A 20,620-nucleotide genomic window follows, 5' to 3' on the forward strand; every position below is an offset into this window, starting at 1 on the left:
TCCACGTTTTTAAGTCCTTAAGGCAGTCTTGAATTTTATTTAGATGATTAATTTCATCAGGCTTGATTGATAAATATAGTTGAGTATCATCCGCATAACAATGAAAATGTACAGAATGATTCCTTATAATATTGCCTAACGGAAGCATATATAATGTGAACAAAATAGGTCCGAGCACTGAGCCCTGTGGCACTCCATGGCTAACTTTGGTTTGCGTGGAAGATTCATCATTGACACGTACAAACTGAGAGCGTTCAGATAGATAGGACCTAAACCAGTCTAAAGCAGTTCCCTGTATGCCAACTAAGTGCTCTAGTCTTTGCAATAGGATATCATGGTCGATAGTATCAAATGCAGCACTGAGATCGAGCAAAACAAGAATAGAGACACGTCCCTTGTCAGAGGCTATTAGAATGTCATTTGTGACTTTAACCAGAGCTGTCTCTATGCTATGATGTGTTCTAAAGCCAGACTGAAAATCTTCAAATAAATCATTGTTTTTTAAGTAATCACATAACTGTTTTGCGACCGCTTTCTCAAGAATTTTTGAGAGGAACGGAAGATTGGAAATAGGTCTATAATTGGCTAAAACCTCTGGATCGAGGTTGTGCTTTTTAAGAAGCGGTTTTATCACTGCTACTTTGAATGATTGTGGAACATAGCCTGATAATAAAGACATATTCATAATATTTAATAAATAAGTGCTAATTAATGGAAAAACTTCCTTCAACAGCTTAGTTGGAATTGGGTCTGACATACACGTTGATGGTTTAGAAGAGAGAATCATTGAATTTAATTGTTCAAGGTTTATGGCTGAAAAGCATTCTAGTTTACTATCTAGCGTAATATTAGAACTTACGTTTCCGGGAGCTGTTGATAACACTATACTGGTCAAAGGCAAGAGGTCATTAATTTTGTTTCTAAGAGTAACAATTTTATCATTAAAAAAGCACATAAAATCATTACTACTGAGTGCTATGGGAATAGAAGGCTCAATTGAGCTGTGGCTTTCTGTCAGCCTGGCTACAGTGCTGAAAAGAAATCTTGCATTATTATTATTCTTATTCTCATCTATTAATGAACTATACGCCTTACATTCATAATGTCAGCGGGAGCAAGGGGGAGAGGGGCTGCGGAACAGCACAGTGCGAGTGAGAGGTTCCTGTCTTCTTCCCATTACAAGCTTCATAAATGTATTTATCGTTTGATTTTGGAAATAAAAGTTTCATATTCTGAAAGCCAAGACTTCGTTTATTTAGAATCAAACAAAAAACCCGAACCCCGAAAAAAAAAATTGTTTACACAAATACACATTTATTTTTAAATGAGCCGTTGCGACTTCCGACTGATTTCGATAGAGCCGGTCACATTTGCCTTTCTAGCATTTGACAATGTACTTATCTTGTTTTGCTTTTTATTTTCCAGGGCAGGGGCAAACCGAGGCGAAGGAGGAAACCGAGGTCTATGTGGGTCAGGAAATGGCTGTCTGACAAAAGAAGAGAACGCTATGGCCACTATAGCACTCTACTAAATGAGCTGAAGACAAAAGATGAGAAGGCCTTCTACAACTACACAAGACTTCCCAGAGGCCTATACGATGAGGTCCTGCGAAGGGTAGAAGGCAGAATAGAGAAGAAGGATACATGGTACAGAAAGTCTCTCCCTCCTGGTCTCAAGCTGTCCATCACTCTATGACACCTGGTCTGCGGTGACAATTATCCAAGCCTGTCCTACAACTTCAGAGTTGCTCCAAACACCATCTCCCTCATCATTAATGAAGTCTGCGATGCCATCAAAGCAGAGTTTGCTGCTGAGGTGATCCAGTGTCCTACTACAACTGAAGAGTGGACCTCCATTGCTGAGCAGTTTGAGAAGAGATGGCAATTTCCACACTGCTGTGGTGCTCTGGATGGCAAGCATGTGGCGGTCACCTGTCCTTGGAATACTGGCTCTGTGTACAGAAACTACAAGGGCTTCTTCTCCATTGTCCTCATGGCCCTGGTCGACGCAGACTACACGTTTCTCTGGATTGATGTCGGCTCTGATGGTTCCAGCAACGATGCCATGTCTACGATGTCTACAATGGGTCAGAACTGAATAAAGGCCTGGAGAGTCCGAACAACATATTCAATCTCCCTGAAGAGAAGTCTCTACCTGGTGATGACGTTCCTGTCCCATACTACATAGTAGGGGACAATGCTTTTGGGATCAACAAGCTCCTGATGAACCTGTTTCCCATCAGAAACATGGAGCACCATGACAGAAAATGTAACTACAGACTCTCCAGAGCCAGGTGTGTAGTGGAGAATGCCTTTGGCATTCTGGCACACAAGTTCCAAGTTTTGCTGAGGACCATGAACCAGAGGCCAGGGACATGCAGAAAAATCATCACAACTTGTGTGATCCTTCACAATCTCATCAGACTGAGATATCCAGCCACCCACAACAACATGATGGACTTGAAGGACCAGCACCTGAATGTCATCCCAGGGGCATGGAGAAATGACAAAGTACTTCTGGATGTTTACCATGAGAGGGCAAGGAACACTGGAACCCAGGAGGGGAGGCAAATTAGAAGATACCTTGGCCACTACTTTTCCTCAAAGGCTGGTTCGGTGCCATGGCAGGACAAGATGGTCCTGTAATTATTCCCACAAAGCAGTGACAGTAACATTGTGATTATGAACAAATTATTTTTCACATATTGCATTGTAACTTAAAGCAAAATGTGTATGGAGTAATACATTTAGTTTTTGAAATTTTGATTGAAAATACTTTTTTCCATTTATTAATAAAAGAAAGGCCGAACATTTAGATAGTTTAAAAATCTCAAGTTTCCAAAATGTAAAGTCCCATAGTACTTTAACATAGAAATTAAAATAACTTGTAAAGTAAGGATAAAGGACCAAAAAAATAACAAAGTCTGAAAATATCTGACAATTTTTATTATATACAATCTCAAGTTTCTGTGATTTTTTTCCCCCGGATTTTTCCTGGAACTGTCTCAAATTATTTTTCTGGAACTGTCTCTGAATTTCTGGTTACTGGCTTTTGTTATTATTGTCATCATGTGGCACTAAAGCTGAGAGATAGATGTCTTTGTTGATATTTACACTGTCGTCTAGGTTTAGATATTGGTGGAGGCTGTCCTGGGCCACATTGTGCTGGGACTGCTGAGCTGGAAGAGGAGGCGGAGGACGACCCTAGACTGGCTGCTGGGGTGTTAGCTTCCAAGGACCTCTGATTTGCTGCTGAGGAGGCTGAGAAGGAAGTTGGAAGAATGCAGCCTGGCGAGGAGAAGGAACGTAGCCCAGAGTAGAAGTGTTGGCTGGCTGGAGGGTATGGTCCTGCTGTTGTTGCTGTTGTTCAAAGTTGTACTGCTGGTTCGCCTGCTCTACGTAGCCACACTCCTGGGATCTCCACACTGATGCCGGAGGTGGGTTCCTAGGCCACTGGCTGGGATCTGGCTGGAACTCTGCTTTCGGTGAGGAGGCAGCTCTGCTAGCGGAGTAGTAGGTACCGCTGGGGAGGGCACTCTCCTGTTGAAGTTGGCTGACTCTTGAGTAGGTGGTGTAGAGGAAACTTCTGTGTAGCTATGCAGTGGGAGTCACCGACTCAGGAAGGAGACACGGGAAGAGCAGTAGCTTTGATGTCAAACATATGATGGTTTATTTGGAGTTAACGGCCGGAGGATTCACATCACAAGTCCAAGAGTCAGAGGTTCTGACTTCACGGTAGAGTTGCCACGTCAATTCTGGAGAGCCTCTCTCTTGCCAGCCCATCTAACTGGTTTCGCAGAGAGTAAACAACATATTTGAGGAGATAGCCTAAACAGTGTGGGAACACTGAGTCACTTGCGTCGGACACCTATGACCTCGAAGATTTCACCTTGGAGTCCACAAATACAGAGAAGGAAGTATCCCAGTGTACCCACAACACAGACCATCTGTGACCCAGTATTGACCGGTCACAGAATGGGAACAATAACATTATTGGCTAAGCAGCCTGTGTCCTTAAAGAAGGTAAACAGACATCAAGGTTTGTCCTGTATGTTACAAATTGGCGTCTATGATAATTATTTCCATAACAGGTGGCAGATGTGCAGACTGGGATCACAGCAACTGGCCTCTGCTGCTGTGGCTGCAGCGACTGGAATGCTCACGGGACATCTTCTAAAGGACTGATCTGGTCACCAGCCGCTTCCCTCATCCTCAAAAGACAAAAACAAACAGCATAGGATTAATACAAGCTCAAATTTAGCATGCAATAAAATGTGTGACATCAAATAAATGAATTTCAATTGTATGCAATGTTATATACTTACTGGTTAAGAACTGTGGTGATCTCCTTATACGCAGGTTCCAGGCAGGCATCATGCAGACGATCCAGTTCGGTTTCCAGGTACTTGCAGAAAGGAGTGGCCCTGTTGACTTGTTGCTCTCGAGTGATGAACTGAGCCAGCCTATCTTGGAGATCACAGGATGCTCCGGTAACTCTCATCTCCATGGTAGGAGACTCGGGTCGGTCCTCAGCAGCTGTTCCTGTCCTGGAAGGAGCTCTCGGTGTAGGGTAGCCAGTGTACTTCTTGGTGGGCTCCCTGAGTTCGTCTGCAAGACTGCCTGCCATGGTACTGTCGTCACTCCCAGCCAGCTCACCCGTCTCAGCCAGGGCCAACTTGTCCTTAAACTGCAAAGACAAAAAATAGAAAACAAACATAAGTACATTTGAGAGTTATATTTGCAAACAAAAATGTTTCAAATTGAAAATGTTCAACAAAGTTCAGTTTGAATTTAATTTCAATGATATACTCACACTAGCTGGTGTATCCTTCTTGTGACGTCTGACGTGTGGCTTCATGAACCCAAAGACCCGGCGGATGAACTTGTCACTGTCATTCTCACTGGCCTCCTCAGCAAGGATGGGGTCTTCCTCGTCACCACTCGACAGACCATAACCGGACCTCTTCTGGGATTTCTTCTTGGGTTGGCCCTCCCGTCGCTTCGAGAATCGAGTCCTCTGTGTGTGGTACCATTTCTGAATTGAATGATCTGCATTGGGGTGCTCGTGGATCCCCGGAGCTGTTAGATTAACATTAACATAATTATTGTAGTTCTGAGTGCAATGCCTTGCGGCCTGTAGCAACATCCTGTTGATGGGTGTGGGGCTGGACCAGGAAAGGAGTGGGCAGAGGGTCGAGTTGTCGATTCTTGTTCTGTTTTTCTGTGACTATCTAGTTGCGCACGCTACTAAAGAGACGCGCTACCATGGAAAACCAAACAATGGTGTAGCTGTAATAAAGTCAGAGTGGAAACAGTCGTGTGTAAATCTGATTTTGTCAGAAATCGGGAGAAATGCGGGAGAAATATGACCCCGGGAGGAAACCGGGAGAGGGCTATGAAATCGGGAGTCTCCCGCGAAAATCGGGAGGGTTGGCAAGTATGCATGCAGGACAACAATGTATGGGAATATATAACAAAATCAATAACCCCTCTTGCCCCCCATCCGTACCAAAAATAAGTTATAACTATTTACCTTCATCATCCGAGGATTCGGGCTGTCTGTTACGAGGAGGAGGGGGGGAAAGGTGAATGCTGTCGAGACTCTTGGGACTGCTGAGGAGACCTTTCAGACCGCTGAGGAGACCTGGAACCCTCTGGGGACCGCTCTGGACAAGGACTGACATCTTTCTTGCATTTCCTGCCCTTGCTCTCTCTGGTTGGAGACTCAGTGCTCTCTTCTTGGACCTCAAAAATCCTCAGTTTCCTCTGATTTCCAGCTTCCTCCGTCTGCCTCTCCCTGCCTTGGGTGGCATGTTAAAGTTGAATTAAAGTTGAATTTACTGTGTGTTCTGCTCCCAATAATCTCCGATCAGCAATTTAATTTCCCATGTGCGGCCAAAGGTTTTATACCATCATCGGGAGGTCACGTGACGCCTTTGTGACCTAGTTCGAACGCATCGTACTCTCAATACGATGTTGTGTAGCCATTGTGTGTCCTGCGTGTGTCCTGCGGGTATAAACTACTATAAAAATGCAAATCTTCGTGTGTGGTTCGGGTGCCATCGTGTGGCCTTCTGTAGGCTTCGTACTTGCTTCGGCTGTTGCTTGGCTGTTGACCAAGTTCGGGGCCATCTTCATTCGAAATTCACAATTCCATATTCGTGTGTCCATCTGGTGTCAATTTCGGGACAGTGTGATGCCAGCCTTAGAGAAGACCAGGAAATGATGGATACATGGATCGTGTTAAAATCAATAGGCATGCAATGTTTCTAAATAATAATGATCACGCCTCCAAACACAGATTAAAATTAAAGTAACGTGCCTGTTTTGAAAATTTAAGAAGTAGAAAGTACAGGTATTTGTGTTAAAAATGTAAGAAGTAAAAGTAAAAAGTCGACAGAAAAATCAGTAGTGGAGTACATTACTGATACCAGAAAAATGTACTTAACAAAATATTTATACTCCACTACTTCCCACCTCTGGAAAACAAAATCCCAGCATTCCATCCTGCCTATGTCTCTCCTCATTCCTGTCTTCATCTCCGTGGCTGTACCTTCCATTACTAAACACAACTTGTATAAGCAGTTGTTTCCTCGTGCAGCCATTAGCTCTGTTCCCTGTCAGCTGACGTTAGATCCGCTATTTTAGCACCCCTAATGCTATGTTTGCTTTGTTCCCTGTCAGCTGATGTTTGATCATCCACATAGCACCGCCAATGCCGTGTTAGCTTTGTGAACTGTTAGGTAATGTCGGATCAACCGCAGCTTAGCCAGGCTTATGTAATATTAACTTTGTGTGCTTTTAGCTTATCTTGGTGGGCCCGTAGTTTGTAATATTAGCACGTACTGAGCAATGGGAATACATTATAATGTGATTATCTGCGACACCTCTGCCAATAAATTAGTGTGGACACACCCCTGATGAAGGCATGTGGGTTTTTTTTAAAATTATAATTTGGACAGGAGCACCCGCAAATGAATTATTTAAGATTTTTAATGAGTGCTACAACAAAATGTATTATTTTTTAATTGTCATAGCAGCAAATCATTCTTTTTGAGTATTAAACATGTTTGTTACCCTTGAAATATGACATAAAATCAATAAAGTTGCCGATTAATAACGTCAGTAGCTAATTAATTATTTCGCTTCTAAGTCCTATTTATGAAAAACATCAAACTTATACTTCTCCCCTCTCACAGTTTATGTTGTGCAGCATATTTTACATTACATTTTACATTATATAAACCCCAATAATTCAGAATCAGAAATTATTTATTCGTACCACATAGGGGAAATAAAGCAGCAGAGATACAGTGCAGATACAAGGAAGAATGAGAAAGATTAGAGTTAAATATTTAATAAAAAGGCAAGCACAAAATAATAAAACAATTATAATAAATTAAAAGTTCACCATGGTAAAAAAAAGGTAGCAGTATTAAAAGAAAATATTAAGTGAAGATATAGCAGTTTTTGAGCCAGTAATGTTAGCAAATTGTGAATAAATATTAAAAAGTTGAAGTGTATATTGCACATAGGTGTATATTACACATGAGCAGTGGTATTGCACAGCATATTTTTTACTTGCAGTGTTATTGCACAACAGTGATGCTGATGCTCAATGAAGTCAGCAGGTTAAACAAAGTCACATGAGACTACTGTATCAGTTGGTTCACCATCTTCTCCTGCCGTAAAGGTCTCCTATTATACTGTTTTTCATCAATATGTTATAGGTCTCAGATACAAACATGTCTCGGAACTGTTTTGCTCGAAATACCAAACAGATCGTGCAATGTAGCATCCCATAATCCCCTCTGTTTCAGCCCTGTTTCCAAAGTGCTGATTCTCTGTCTGTTACTTTAGATGAAAATAAGGAGCCCCTCCCCACGCCCCTCTGAGAGATAGTTGGTTAAAAAGAACACAATGGTGCTCTAGGAGGAGATTCAGGTGATAAATGGTTACACAAGCCCAACAATTTGTATGACATCATAAAGTGGGCGAAATCTGATCAGCTCATTTTCAGACAGGTTTTTATATAAATGGATCAGAACAAAAAGTGAGAATCTTTTTTCCTGAAACTTTCAGAATCTCTTTCCACAGAGGGGACACATGTTTGTGTATAAAAGACATGAACAAGTGGATTTTGCATAATAGGTGACCTTTATACCCTACTTAAAACAATAGTTAACTAATGAAACATCTTCAGGAAATGTTAAAGAATGAAAACAAATCGGACCAGAAAAGTAAAGTAAAGTCATTATCATTTTGAATGAGATTCAGATGGAGACAGGATGAAAGAAGCTGTCACACAGTAAATAAAGGCTGAGTTGCTGAACTACGGTGAATTCCAATTACCCTCCCGTGGACGAGACAAGTGTCAGACACGTCGCGCCTTTGTCAACACCGCAGATGAGGAGCTGACACCTTCAGGGTCTTCATTTTATTTTAATGCATAGAGGTGGAGAGGTGAGTGGCGATAGCTGTCATACAAGTGCTGATGCAATGCATTACGGTCTATTCATGTGAATATTTATGATAAGAAAATGAGGAAAAAAAGGAATTCATAAACATAGCTATCTCACTTCAATGGCTCCAAGGTTACATTTCAGAATTGTCCTTTACGTTTCAGTTTCTTTGGAAGTGTATTTTTTAAATTATTTATGAGTTCAGGATCCTGTTGTATCTCCATTCCTGTTTTCACTCTTCTTCCTAAATAAGCTTAGTTTAACCCCGAGGACAGTAAGTAACACTATTCTGGCCGGTTGACCTGGAGTAAGCACCTGAAAGATTTTCAAAATGTTGCATATATAGTGAATCCTGCTGGAATACTCATACTACAAAATACTCTGGTTTGCAACTCATATTGAAAAAAAACGATACACTTGATTTACACTAAAGACACCTTGTGCACAACTCTTTTCAAACACATGCACACACACACACACACAGAGTAGCTGCCAACACCCACAAACAGCAGACATTTCATGTAAAGTAAACCATATCCTGCTCGGACGCTGTCTAATTAATGACCTACACAGCATAAGACACACCACTGCGTTCCGTGTCTTCACTGAGGGGTAAAACATGGAAATGAAGAGGATCGTTATGCGTAATGCATCATTAATGAAAGCATTTTGTTGCACTTATGCAGAAAAATAAAAAAGCCAAGCTGAGATGTGCCAGAGGGCAAAAAGAGAAGAGAATGTGGGGCAGCTGGATATTATTCATCCACCCCATGATATTCAACCTTACACTAATACTTCCATATATGCTTTGATTTGTATTTAGTTGTTCTTGCACACCAGTGATTCAAGGTATTATTTGACGGACTGAGGGGTTTTCATATAATCAAAAAAGAAAAATCTCTAAACGTTTTTTCAAAGTAAGAGTATGGTAGTTTAAAGGAGACCTATCATGCTATATTTAAATGATATAAGGTATATTTATACATTTTATTTTTCAAAATACCAAACGGATCATTTTTTAGCCATGCCTCGTTTAGCTCATTTTCGCTCTATTCCAAGCCTGTCTTTGAAAATTCTGAGCAGCAGCTGACCACGCCCCCCTGCAGAAGAGCGGGGCATGCGCCGGCGAGAGTCACGTTACCATGCTTGCTGTGATTACGTGTGGAATAAACATGTCATCTCAGAGCAATGCATGTGTTCAAGCATATTATGAATTTGATCCAGAGACTGACCCTGAAGCAGCGGAGGTTTTGGTGGAGGTGGAAACATCTCGGTTGCAGCAGGACGTTTCTGAATGGTTAGTTGACAAGCTGTTGTCCCTATTTATTTTACTCTGTTACGATGCTTGCTACTTATTCCGTTCATATGTTGGCTAATTAGCAAGAATGCAATGTGTACAGTTTGTAACGCAAAAACAGCAATACATATTTATAAAGGGAGACATTCATATTTTCAGCATATATACAATGGCCTCATTGCGTTTATTAATAGTTTACAGTCCTTTTCTTCCAACATCGTGCAACAACCGTTGGAAAGTTCAATAACTTAGGGTGATAAAAAGTATAACTCCAACAACACCTCAGTTGTCAGCAATGTGTGTAGTTTCATGTGTTTTTAAAAGCTCAGTTATTGACTTCTTTCTACAGGTGTACATGTGCAAATTGTGCCACGATGCCTTCTGAACCGGAGAATGTGTGCTGCATGGAGATACCACAGGTAACATTTTTGATAGCTTCACTAAGTTGTCTGTTTAGAGAATACATTTTTAACATGTCATTCAATATATCTTTATCACACTAGGTGTCAAGACGGATGCAGGAACTTGAAGACTCTGTTAACTGTATGGTGGACCATCCTGGATTGGAGCCTGTGTGCCTGAATGTGTTCTCCCTGCAGAATGCATTTAATATTTACAGAGCTGAACATGGTGGACTACAGTTGAGGCAAATAGAGCAGTGAGTGGTTTGTTTGTTTTGACTGAAATTGTAAAACGAATGCTAATATTGTTCATGGAAATAAATACTGGTGTATATGGCTTTATGCAATCTTTCATTGTACATGTACTATTATATATATATATTATTACACAGCAATGGCATAACACGCCCAAGTGTACGACAAAAAAAGTCCACACACAACCTTATGCTTTTGAAATCAGAATATTCTTTACCCATCCAAACATAAATAATCACGACACATTTGATATCAACTCTGAACTTTATTGTCAAAATGAACGGTTCTTTGAACCCATAAAAAAAAACTAAATGTACTTGTATTATATACAAATGACACTAAATATATTTTTTAATGATTTCAGGCGTCACAGGTATCTAGCCTACAGAAGCTTTGTGAGCTGGTGCTGGGGCTTCCTTGGACGCAGGATCAGAGTGGTGATTCCGGCCTGCGTTGTCCTCAGGATTCGCAGAGAGTTTCCCGATCCGCGAAATATCTATGTTGGGTTCAGACAGCAGCCAAATTGAACCGAGTAGCATACCCGGAGATGACCTCCTCCCTGTCAGGTCGCTCATATTGGGAACACAGGTCCTCTGGGATGGGTATCTTCAGAAGCTCCTGTGTGAATGGTGCAGGGTCCACAAAGACTTGGTCGAAGATGAGGTCCATCAAGTTGGCCACGTAGCCTGTGCAATGTTAAAAAAAGCACAACAAAAAATGTGGTTTACATTAGTATATGCATGTACAAAACTGAAAGTTCTTTTTAATTTATTTATTTTATATTTGTAAATAGTTGTATAATAAATATTTTAAACACTTACAGAATGTGGGGTAAGTCTTTACTGGTTTTGCTCTGCATTCTCCCTTCCTGGCCTTTGGGAACTGCAGTTTATACAGAGGCTTTCCAGTGGATGTAGTGGCTTGTGCACGCTCAGCGTTTTCATTGTAGTGCAGGGCTGCCAGGTACAGTCTTTCATTTCCGCCATGAGTAAAAAAAAAATGTAAATAATAGCAAAGGATGTACAAATTGTCACTAATTAGTAAGTAACTATGGTTTATTTTACCTGCACAACATTCCAAGAAATGGAAACACAACATTCTTTGGAGCAAAGCGCAGGATGACGGCATGGAATGACTCCAAAGATGAAGTCTGGTGGTGTGGGCTGAGTTTGGCCACAGCTTTCAAAATCCTCTTGGTTGAGAGAATTGTCTCCAGCTTGTGAAAGGCCGGCATTCCTAAGAATTTGAAAATCAAAGTCATATTTGAATTGTCATGCTTTATAGATTGTGTCTGACAACATCCTGTATTCAATAGTTGTCCCTTACAAATATTTATAGAGGAGTAATGTAATATGGTTTATGAACAACATACCTGCAGCCATCCATTGGTATTGCGCAATGCGCAGTGGATGAAGGCACTTGGGGAACAGGGGGTCATCATGAGAGTGGATATCCTGCACGTGGTTCAGGATGGAAGTCCATTTGGCCACTCTCTCAGGCCCGGTGGTGGAGGTTGCTGCAGTCCAGTATATGTGGTTTCTTATACTCTTCACCCACCCTCGAAGTTTTTCGCAGTCCTTCTTTTTTGCAGCCTTCTCCAGTTGCTTAGAAATCCCTAATAAATACATTTAACATGTAGTTAATATACATACAAGTTTACTCAAAATATTATTATACTAATGTGATTGTAGGAAGCCGGGTTTGTGTCTAAATAAAATAATGATTGTATTTACAATCGATTTATTTACATGGAAATTAATATAAAGAAAAATACCTTTTTCTATGTGCCACACATCAAAGAATTGGGTGATGCTGCTTTCCCTTAGGAATTTCTGAATTTGCAGATGTCTGTCCGTGACAATACAGTCCAGAGTCACACCACGTTCCTTTAACAACTCCAGACTCCTTTTCAGGCCCTCTAACTCCATGTGGTAGCTTCCACCAACCTCATTGCTCTGTTATGACACATACAAATAACCATTGATACACACATTTTAAATATAACGTGCAAACAGTGTTAAAGAAAAAAACATTGATATTTCATTTCACCCCACTTACCTGAACCAACTGGAGGTCAACGACTTTGTTGTTCTTCAGGTCCATCATAGTGTAGCTTCCGAACTTTGCAGAGTGGCCTGTGAAAATATGTTTTACAGTAATTACTTTTCTCTGCGGATGGTGAATTTGTATTTTTGCTTGTAGTGTTTAGCATATGTTTTTCAGGAACCATTAATTGAACAAATCACACATAGTGAAACCCCTTTCTGAAATGTAAAATGTGAATTATATAAAAAATACATACCTGGGGAGTCAGCCCTCATATCACCACCAACTATCACTTTCTCCTCTGCATGGAGCTTCTGTAGCATGCCTTCCTGTGATTTTTGCCAGTAAGAAACAATCGATGGCTCAATGAACATCCTGGCATGCCTTCGGAAGGTGTTGTATTTGCATAGCTGCATATTCATTGCTTTGAAGACCTAATGGTTGAAAGAAAACCGCAAGAATACATTTTAATCTCAAAGATCACCTGTAGATGTGTCAATGAGGAGAACCTGGAAAGTGCAAATGAGCTGCCCTTTTTTTAAACAGGGAAAGAGCTGAACATGTCATTAGGGGTGCTTACTCTACAGTGCCCCTTTCACATCTCTTCTCTTTCTCCACACCACCCTCCCAAAAGATCTTTACATATTAGCATGGGTCGTTACCTAACAGTGCCCTATTCCCACCTTTTCTCACTCTTGTTATTGTTACCTTGTCCTATCTTATTCAACAACAACATTTGCATTTTCAAACATTGGCAAAACAATCTTCTGCAGTTAATTTACCTTTGAAAGTTTGTAGAAAGATGCTCCGTTGACATATGTTGCAACTGATAGCTGCAGGTTTCCAACTGGAGTACTCCCAAGAACAGGCTGGCTATTCCAGTTTCTTGTAAACTGACAATGGGGGCACAGCTGCTGCACTGATATGAATGTACCGATCCTTCTGGTTTGTACATCACACACACGCTTGCACACAGGACATGATTCAAAAAGCTCCATGAGGCAGGTCTCATACACGATGTATGTGTTGATCGTCTGGGGGGGGGTTTTGTTCTTGACCACTAAAACAAAAAAATAGAAGTTAAGATCCATCACACAGATTGTTGCTTTAGAGATCTTTGGTGTTTCCCTATTATCAATGTTTGAATTATATACAGCAAAAAATACAATACATAGACAAACTCACACATAGTAATATTTCAGTAACTTACGACATGGCTGTTGTTTCTGTAGCATTTGTTATGGATTCTGCTGGATCATAAGTTGCATCCTGGCCTTCGGAAAACACCAAAGAAGAGCTTCCCTCAAATGGATCTTCGTATTCCTCTTCAAGATCCACACGGGGCCTCTTTGGTGGTCTCTTTAAGGGGGTGGATGTTAAAAAGGGCACTGGCACTTCCAACGGAAGTGTTTCGACACCAACGCTTCTGCAGGGAATTTTAGCCTGGACAGCTGTAACATAATTGTATTTGACATTAAAAACAAAACAAAAGATAAAACAAAAATATTTTACAACAATTAGAAGCACACAAATTAAAGGCTACAACATCAGAATGTCAAGATGTATCCAAAGAACATTTGAAAAACGTGCTTCTAACCTGTACTTCGATGTGAACCAAGAGTCCTCGAGGATAGCTGTGTACGAACAGTACGGTACTTGGGTGGGTCAGTCTGACATGCAGAATCTGTCATCACAGGTAATCTGCTGGTAGCATGTGAGGTGCTGGCCTGTAAAGAAGAAAACAAAATCATCTCAATTTAGTATTCAGGATGAGAAAATACTATTTAGATAAATATCGTCTGAAATCCCAAAAGATGGGGGCTAAAACTCTCTATTTAGCAAAGCTCTTTGCTTAGCCTTTTCCAATCTGAGTTAGTTTTGAACCGTAACGTGCATGCTGTGTTTCTGACTCAATACAGATGATGTGTTGGAGAGGGGCTGAGCTCAGTAGACTGACTGTAATGAGTGCTAGCCACTAATTAGCCTGTTGCTAGGTAAGGCCTCGTCAACAACAACAGACCAACAGGGCTTTAGTTCTGTTTTACTCATGGTGTGTGTGTCCCCTCACATACATACACACAGTGTTGTATCCTAACACATCCCCATTTATATTCATGTGCGTAAACAAGTAAACATACAAAAGCTTTTACATATAACGCTGGAAAAAACGGCATGTCTCATTAGCGTAGCGTAACTTAGCTTACAGATCTGATCGTTCTTACAGACTACAATCACAAAAGCTTTTACATATAACGCTGGAAAAAACGGCACTTACCTACAGAAGATTACGTTTGTTATTATAACTTACTCAATATGATTTTAGAGGATACAAAATACTAATAAATAGGAGAATAAATACTTGTGTTATCGGCTAGGGCGTGGCTTTACAGCCTTCACACAGATCGCCATTACGGCAGTATGTCTGAACATGTTAGCAAATGCCTGATAATTAAAATAAAAGACAAAGCAAAGACTGCGGAGCGTACAATATAAAATGTTATAAAAACATATAAACACCTAACCGATTACTATTTGGGTTTGAGGCGACATTGATACGGCGAAGCTACATGCTACATGCTACATACTACAAGCTAGAGATAGCTTTATCAGGAAAAACACCGCTAAATAAAAACTTACAGCTTCAAAATTGGATGTGTCCTCACTGGCCTGCTCCCGGATGGTTGGTATTGATCCCGGGTTTAGCATTAGCTTGGAGGCATATCCGTGTTGGACTTGAGAGAAGTTCATAAACATGTCCGTGGTAAAATGTTTGGAACACACAAACAGAAATCTGCCGTGGTCTTCTGGCACATGTCCCTTGAAAATGAAGTCTAGCCACAGATTATTTTCTTTTTCCACTGATGGCATTGCATGCAGTCCCCCTTCTCAAGGCTTGCAGCCAACAACAGCACAAAGTTTAACTCGCTTAGACATCCTGGCAAGAGCAGACAAAAACACAGATGTGACTGGAGTTGATTTAGCCTGCCGATAGCCTATATGCGAATGAGAGGTTTGGCAATGCACGTGGCCGTGGCTCATTCCCCTGATAGGTGGAGAGTTGACCAATAAGCGGAGCACGTCTCTTTGTGACGTAGGAAAGTGTTGAAATCTGGATCCGTTTTTTTCAGATCCGTTTCAGCCCCTTTTTTAGAGATTTGGCGAAGGAGGAAAATAGAGAGGGTTGTGTTTTCTGACACTTAGTGAGTTCCCTGGAACACCGGGGACACATATTCATGTATAAAAGACGTCCAAAGGTGCATTTTGCATGATAGGTCCCCTTTAAATCATACGATGCAATGGTATAATGCAATACAACAAGGTTAGACTCATGGCTGTTAGCAACTGGATTACTCTCCGCCAAAATGGAACAGTTAACAGATCCAACGTTATCTTCTTGAAACCTGCTTCATAACTTCAACATCCTGGCTAGCTTAACGAGAATTTAAGAACAAGGCTGTCCATCTTCAGAAAAAGAAAACACTAAACACTTGTTCAGTAGCACCAGTGTTCAAAAACCAAGTGTGAAACATCTCTTTGGTAATATTATCAAAGTGAAGCAACATCAGAAGTACCACACCTCCACCTCATAAAAGAGTTGCACAGTTTTCCAGTGGTTGCAAATTAAATGCGAAATTACAAATATTCTTTATAATTAGCCACATAATAAAATCAATAGAATGCTATAGCTGGAGATGAACAAAGAAAAATGCCAGCTGCTACTGTTTGTTCCTTGGCAGCCTCCCCGATATGTGCATCCAGCCAGTTCAGAAGACTTCATTAATCAAAAATGTAAATTGCAAAGTCTTTATTACTTTCATATCGCCATACTTGATGTCCTTTTTATAAGAAGCCAACGTTTACCACAGGTCGTAGGTAGCATGTTGTGATTATATCAAACCTTTCGGTCTGCTTGACTTTGTAATGATCTACTCACAATATACCGGCCTTTCATGTTCTATAGCTTAAAGGTCCCATGTCATGGCCATTTCTACTGATCATAATTCCATTGTTGAGGTCTACTAAAATAAATGTATATTGTGCAATTTTCCAAACTCACATTGGTGTCTCATACAGCATCTCTGTATAGTAGCCTATGTGTGATTCACTCTCTGTTCTAAACGGCTAGTTAGAGCTCCTTCTCCAATGAGGCGTTCTGGGGCAGCACAGACAGGTCCTTTCTGTGTTAGAGTTTTACTCGCTACAGGGTGTACTTTGAGGGTTTGTGACTCTGCAGACCGTTTACATGTATACAAAGCTACATAACACACAAGGGGATGGGTAATAACCAGAAAAGCATGATATGGGACCTTTAACATGAACACACATTCTGATCGCAGCGCCCTGTATGATTCGATATTTGTTTTTCAGTAGTTTGTGCATTGACAGTTCTTATTTCCATCCCACCAGAATAACTGGCACAGTGGGAGAGCACCACACACATTCATTAACACTTCCTAATTTGACTGAAATTGTCCTTAATGTGAAGTAATTATACAACGTAATGTGAATGACGAAAGATCTGCTGCAAAAACAGAAATCATACATCAGAACTGAGACCCCACTTCATATTAATCACACCAAGCAATGTTTTGTGGGTTGCCATGCCAACCACATGTTCATAAATACCTTGTTTACCTGAAGCATATTTAATCTGCTGGTGAACAGTGTATACATGCCATAACACTTTTTCCTTTACAAATATTGCATTTATGTAGCAATAAGAATATGTATAAAGTTATCTCTATATAATTGTTACAAACTAGAGTTGTGTTAAGCATCAACTAATATATAAAATATGATAAACTTGTGCTAACAAATTAGTTTACAGTGTTTCATAAATGCCACAAAATGATGATCTTTTTTCTCAACAATTCTAGATATACATTACTCCATCAATATCGCTGATATGTTTGTAATTTGTCCTGTGTACCAGCATTTTAGTCCAGTAATTGGGACGCCCCAGCTGATGCAAGATGGAAATAACAGTGCTCCCAGTTTGGCCACATAAACAAAGATGATAATGTCAATGAGTGGGAAGCCGGTGAGGGATTGTGTCCTTGTAACAGAAACAAGGACCTCAGTGCAGAGGGATTAAAGCTGTAATCACGGTGCAACATTTTAGTTTGAAATTGTTTTTGTAATGGTTCCTAAATGGCACTACTCCATGCAGGAACTTTTGTACATCAAAAGTTGTCTCTGTTCACTCCAGTGTTGTAGTCAAGTCACCAATTCACGAGTCCAAGTCACTCTCGAGTTCCCACTCTTCGAGTCCAAGTCCGAGTCACCTAGGGAGAGTCGTAGTCGAGTCCGAGTCCAAGTCACCCAAGGAGTGTCCGAGTCCGAGTCACCATTACCTGTGTTCGAGTCCGAGTCACCCAAGAAGAGTCCAAGTCAAGTCCGAGTCACAAGTCTTCATGTATTAATCTTAGTGGATATATGTGTTGAAATGTAGCTGTAGCTCCTCTACATTGCTTTTAATAATATCACAATGTCCAACAACCAATAAGTGAACATTTAAATGATATCAATAAAGATTAAGCCCCAGAAAGCACATTGCTACTTAGCATGCACAATGACGACATTATGCATGTTAAGTAGCCATGTGCTTTCATGTTATCGGCTGAATCTTTACTTATTGATTTGATCACATTACTCTGATGATAGTGTTCAATACAGCCTACCTATATATATATATATGAACTCCATCCTTAGAGTAATGTGTTATGGTCATGGAGCCTCCGTGACGGAGATCATTTTCAGTCTCTAATTTTCACGTTCATTGTAGACTAGGGCTAGGCTACTCATCATCTGCAGTATCACCAAGGACATGTATAGCTTTTTAACAGTATCTATCTCTAGACAATACAACTGCACTTGGTCCCTAGGATGTGATATCAACCCCTACCTCCATCTAACCCGACATCTTAAAACCTTTGTGGAGTGGCTAACGTTAACGTGGGTTAGCAAGCTAACAATAGCATTTCTACTTACTTTTCTGGGTGCCGCCGTGAAAGGTGTCAATTGAAATTCGACGTTGTCCCAGTCTTCTCTTCTATCTTCTGTCCACATAATGTGCAATTTCCGCTGCTCTTTCCCAATATGGAAACGAAATCTTTAAAAGCATACAGCACGATGCGGGGTGTGTCTCTGGACATCTTTAGACTGGTATAGCAGCGGGGGCACGCCCAGTACGTGAACTCGCCTCGCAGGTGCACACGCCAGGACACAGAGTACATCAGACTCCAGAGAAAACTTGCTCCAGTCCGAGTCCAAGTCCGAGTCATCCAAGGAGTGTCCGAGCCGAGTCCGAGTACGAGTCATCATTACCTGTGTTCGAGTCCGAGTCCAAGTCCAAGTCATCGTGCGTGAGAATTCACGAGCCCGAGTCCGAGTCGCGTCAATCAGTGCGCGAGTCCGAGTCAAGTCACGAGTCCCGAAAATCGGCACTCGAGTCCGAGTCCAGGACTCGAGTACTCCATCTCTGGTTCACTCCGAGTCTACACAAACAGATGTTCTGTAAAAAATAATATTAACCCTGCAGTCTGAAACCTGCAACTAGCTCCCACACCTCAATAAAAAAAAAAATCAGACAACATATTGCTAGGATCTGCTAAAAATTAAAGGTCAATATTCAACGTTGGTATCATTTTATTTCAACATAAGCTAAATTAATTTGCTACATTTAAAACATGTTTAATTGTACCAAACAAGTTATTTATAGTTATTTATAGAAATCACATATTCCAATGAAAGGAGTCTGTCATTTTTAATAAAATGTTGCCCTAATTCTAAAGAGTTTATTCTGTGCAACAGATCATTTATAACAAACTATTGTCTAATATGTACATACAGTCAATGCAATGGACAAGGGATCACGCTTCAGATTGGGGTGAGGTGGTCGATTCGTGTGTGTGTGTGTGTGTGTGTGTGTGTGTGTGTGTGTGTGTGTGTGTGTGTGTGTGTGTGTGTGTGATGAAGAGGTGGGGGAGACAGAGAGGTGAGCCACTGTCATAGACCCCTCTGTGCACGGCCTGTCACAGTGGCAGTGATTCATGAGATGGGGTGTGCTTTAATAATAATAATAATTGATTTAATTTGTTAGCGCTTTTACAGGTGCTCAAAGACGCTTTACAGATATAGTGAAGATAAAATAAAGGAACAACAAATAAATATATAGTTAAAGTTAAAGTCAAATAATACAAAAACAATCACACATTAAAAGCCAGATTGAAGAGGTGAGTTTTTTGAAGGTGGTGAGGTCAGTGCAGTCTCTGATGGGCAGAGACGGAGAAGGCTCTGTCCCCCCAGGTCCGGTGATTGGTGCGGGTGGGGATGGATAGGAGGTTGGCTTCTGATGAGCGGAGGCAGCGGGAAGGGGTGTGGTGGTGCAGCAGGTCTGTGAGGTAGGGGGGGGGGGGCCTGATTGTTGAGGGCTTTGTGAGTAATCAGGAGGACTTTGAAGTTGATTCTTTGACGGACGGGGAGCCAGTGGAGGTTCTGGAGGACGGGAGTGATGTGGTCTCGGGAGCGGGTGTGGGTGAGGATGCGGGCAGCAGAGTTCTGGATATGTTGGAGATATACCCTTTAGACCCTTTAGAGATATGTGTTTGTGTGCAGTGCAAAGGTGTCCATGCACAGTATAGCATGCTATATGTAAGTGAAATGCATAGTAAAAGCAATGTCTGTATAGTAACAATGGGTCACAAGATTACTACCCATTGAGTCAACCTCACAGGTAATTGGCACATGACTCATCACTTCCCCTCTGCTCTATGGGATGCCCACCCTTAAAAAAAGACTGGCAACTATCTGTTGAAGTTCGCTGAAGCATTATGCAGTTAAAAAGCAAGCAACTTTCTTCAAGAGTACAACAAAGAGCAAGAATATAACATGCCTCCAAAGTAATGCTAACGTTGTGACTCTGTGTCTGCAGGATGTGTAACAGCCTTGTCTCTATCAATTAGCTATACATGTGTTAAATCTCAGATTTATCAAGATATAAAATGTATTTCTGTCATCGGTAGGGTAATGGCTAACCAAAGCCTGGCTGGAGAGAAAAAAAAGATAGTGGATCGGTCCAAGGATTCGCAAGATAATCCAAACTCGGATACATACACATATACACAGTGATGTTTTCATTATACTATGATGTTGTATTTG

The 20,620-nt window shown here is 41.0% G+C and overlaps 2 protein-coding genes across 3 annotated transcripts; both read right to left on the reverse strand.

Annotated features, from left to right (window-relative positions):
* Positions 1–10,751: 10,751 nt before the first annotated feature.
* LOC117547417 lies at positions 10,752–12,811 on the reverse strand. 2 transcript variants are annotated; one of them, XM_034218171.1, is made up of 6 exons: positions 12,717–12,811; positions 12,473–12,549; positions 12,189–12,369; positions 11,741–12,029; positions 11,479–11,650; positions 11,325–11,384 (listed from the first exon to the last, which is right to left on the reverse strand). In XM_034218171.1, exons 1-6 carry the CDS (start codon positions 12,781–12,783, stop codon positions 11,355–11,357), a joined length of 816 nt encoding a protein of 271 aa, XP_034074062.1. In that variant the 5' UTR covers positions 12,784–12,811; the 3' UTR covers positions 11,325–11,354. The 2 variants fall into 2 exon arrangements, with proteins under 2 accessions (XP_034074063.1, XP_034074062.1); XM_034218172.1 differs by lacking the exons at positions 11,325–11,384; positions 11,479–11,650 and adding an exon at positions 10,752–11,100 and having other exon boundaries at positions 11,787–12,029.
* A 9-nt stretch (positions 12,812–12,820) lies between these two features.
* LOC117547418 lies at positions 12,821–15,336 on the reverse strand. The gene is made up of 5 exons (XM_034218173.1): positions 15,098–15,336; positions 14,058–14,187; positions 13,671–13,911; positions 13,243–13,520; positions 12,821–12,894 (listed from the first exon to the last, which is right to left on the reverse strand). Exons 1-4 carry the CDS (start codon positions 15,326–15,328, stop codon positions 13,469–13,471), a joined length of 654 nt encoding a protein of 217 aa, XP_034074064.1. The 5' UTR covers positions 15,329–15,336; the 3' UTR covers positions 12,821–12,894; positions 13,243–13,468.
* Positions 15,337–20,620: the final 5,284 nt, after the last annotated feature.

This window comes from Gymnodraco acuticeps, unplaced genomic scaffold (assembly GCF_902827175.1).
Source record: "Gymnodraco acuticeps unplaced genomic scaffold, fGymAcu1.1, whole genome shotgun sequence".
In the NCBI taxonomy this organism is placed as follows: domain Eukaryota; kingdom Metazoa; phylum Chordata; class Actinopteri; order Perciformes; family Bathydraconidae; genus Gymnodraco; species Gymnodraco acuticeps.

Excerpts from the sequence above, each read along its gene's own strand:
- LOC117547417 (XM_034218171.1), bottom strand. The coding sequence starts at position 12,783 with ATGCTACAGAAGCTCCATGCAGAGGAGAAAGTGATAGTTGGTGGTGAT. Across the intron at positions 12,370-12,472 it reads TTGACCTCCAGTTGGTTCAG|AGCAATGAGGTTGGTGGAAG; the intron begins GTAAGTGGGGTG and ends GTGTCATAACAG. Across the intron at positions 11,651-11,740 it reads TTACTCCTCTATAAATATTT|GAATGCCGGCCTTTCACAAG; the intron begins GTAAGGGACAAC and ends TCAAATTCTTAG.
- LOC117547418 (XM_034218173.1), bottom strand. The coding sequence starts at position 15,328 with ATGCCATCAGTGGAAAAAGAAAATAATCTGTGGCTAGACTTCATTTTC. Across the intron at positions 13,912-14,057 it reads TGGTTCACATCGAAGTACAG|CTGTCCAGGCTAAAATTCCC; the intron begins GTTAGAAGCACG and ends ATTATGTTACAG. Across the intron at positions 13,521-13,670 it reads ACAGAAACAACAGCCATGTC|TGGTCAAGAACAAAACCCCC; the intron begins GTAAGTTACTGA and ends TTTTTGTTTTAG.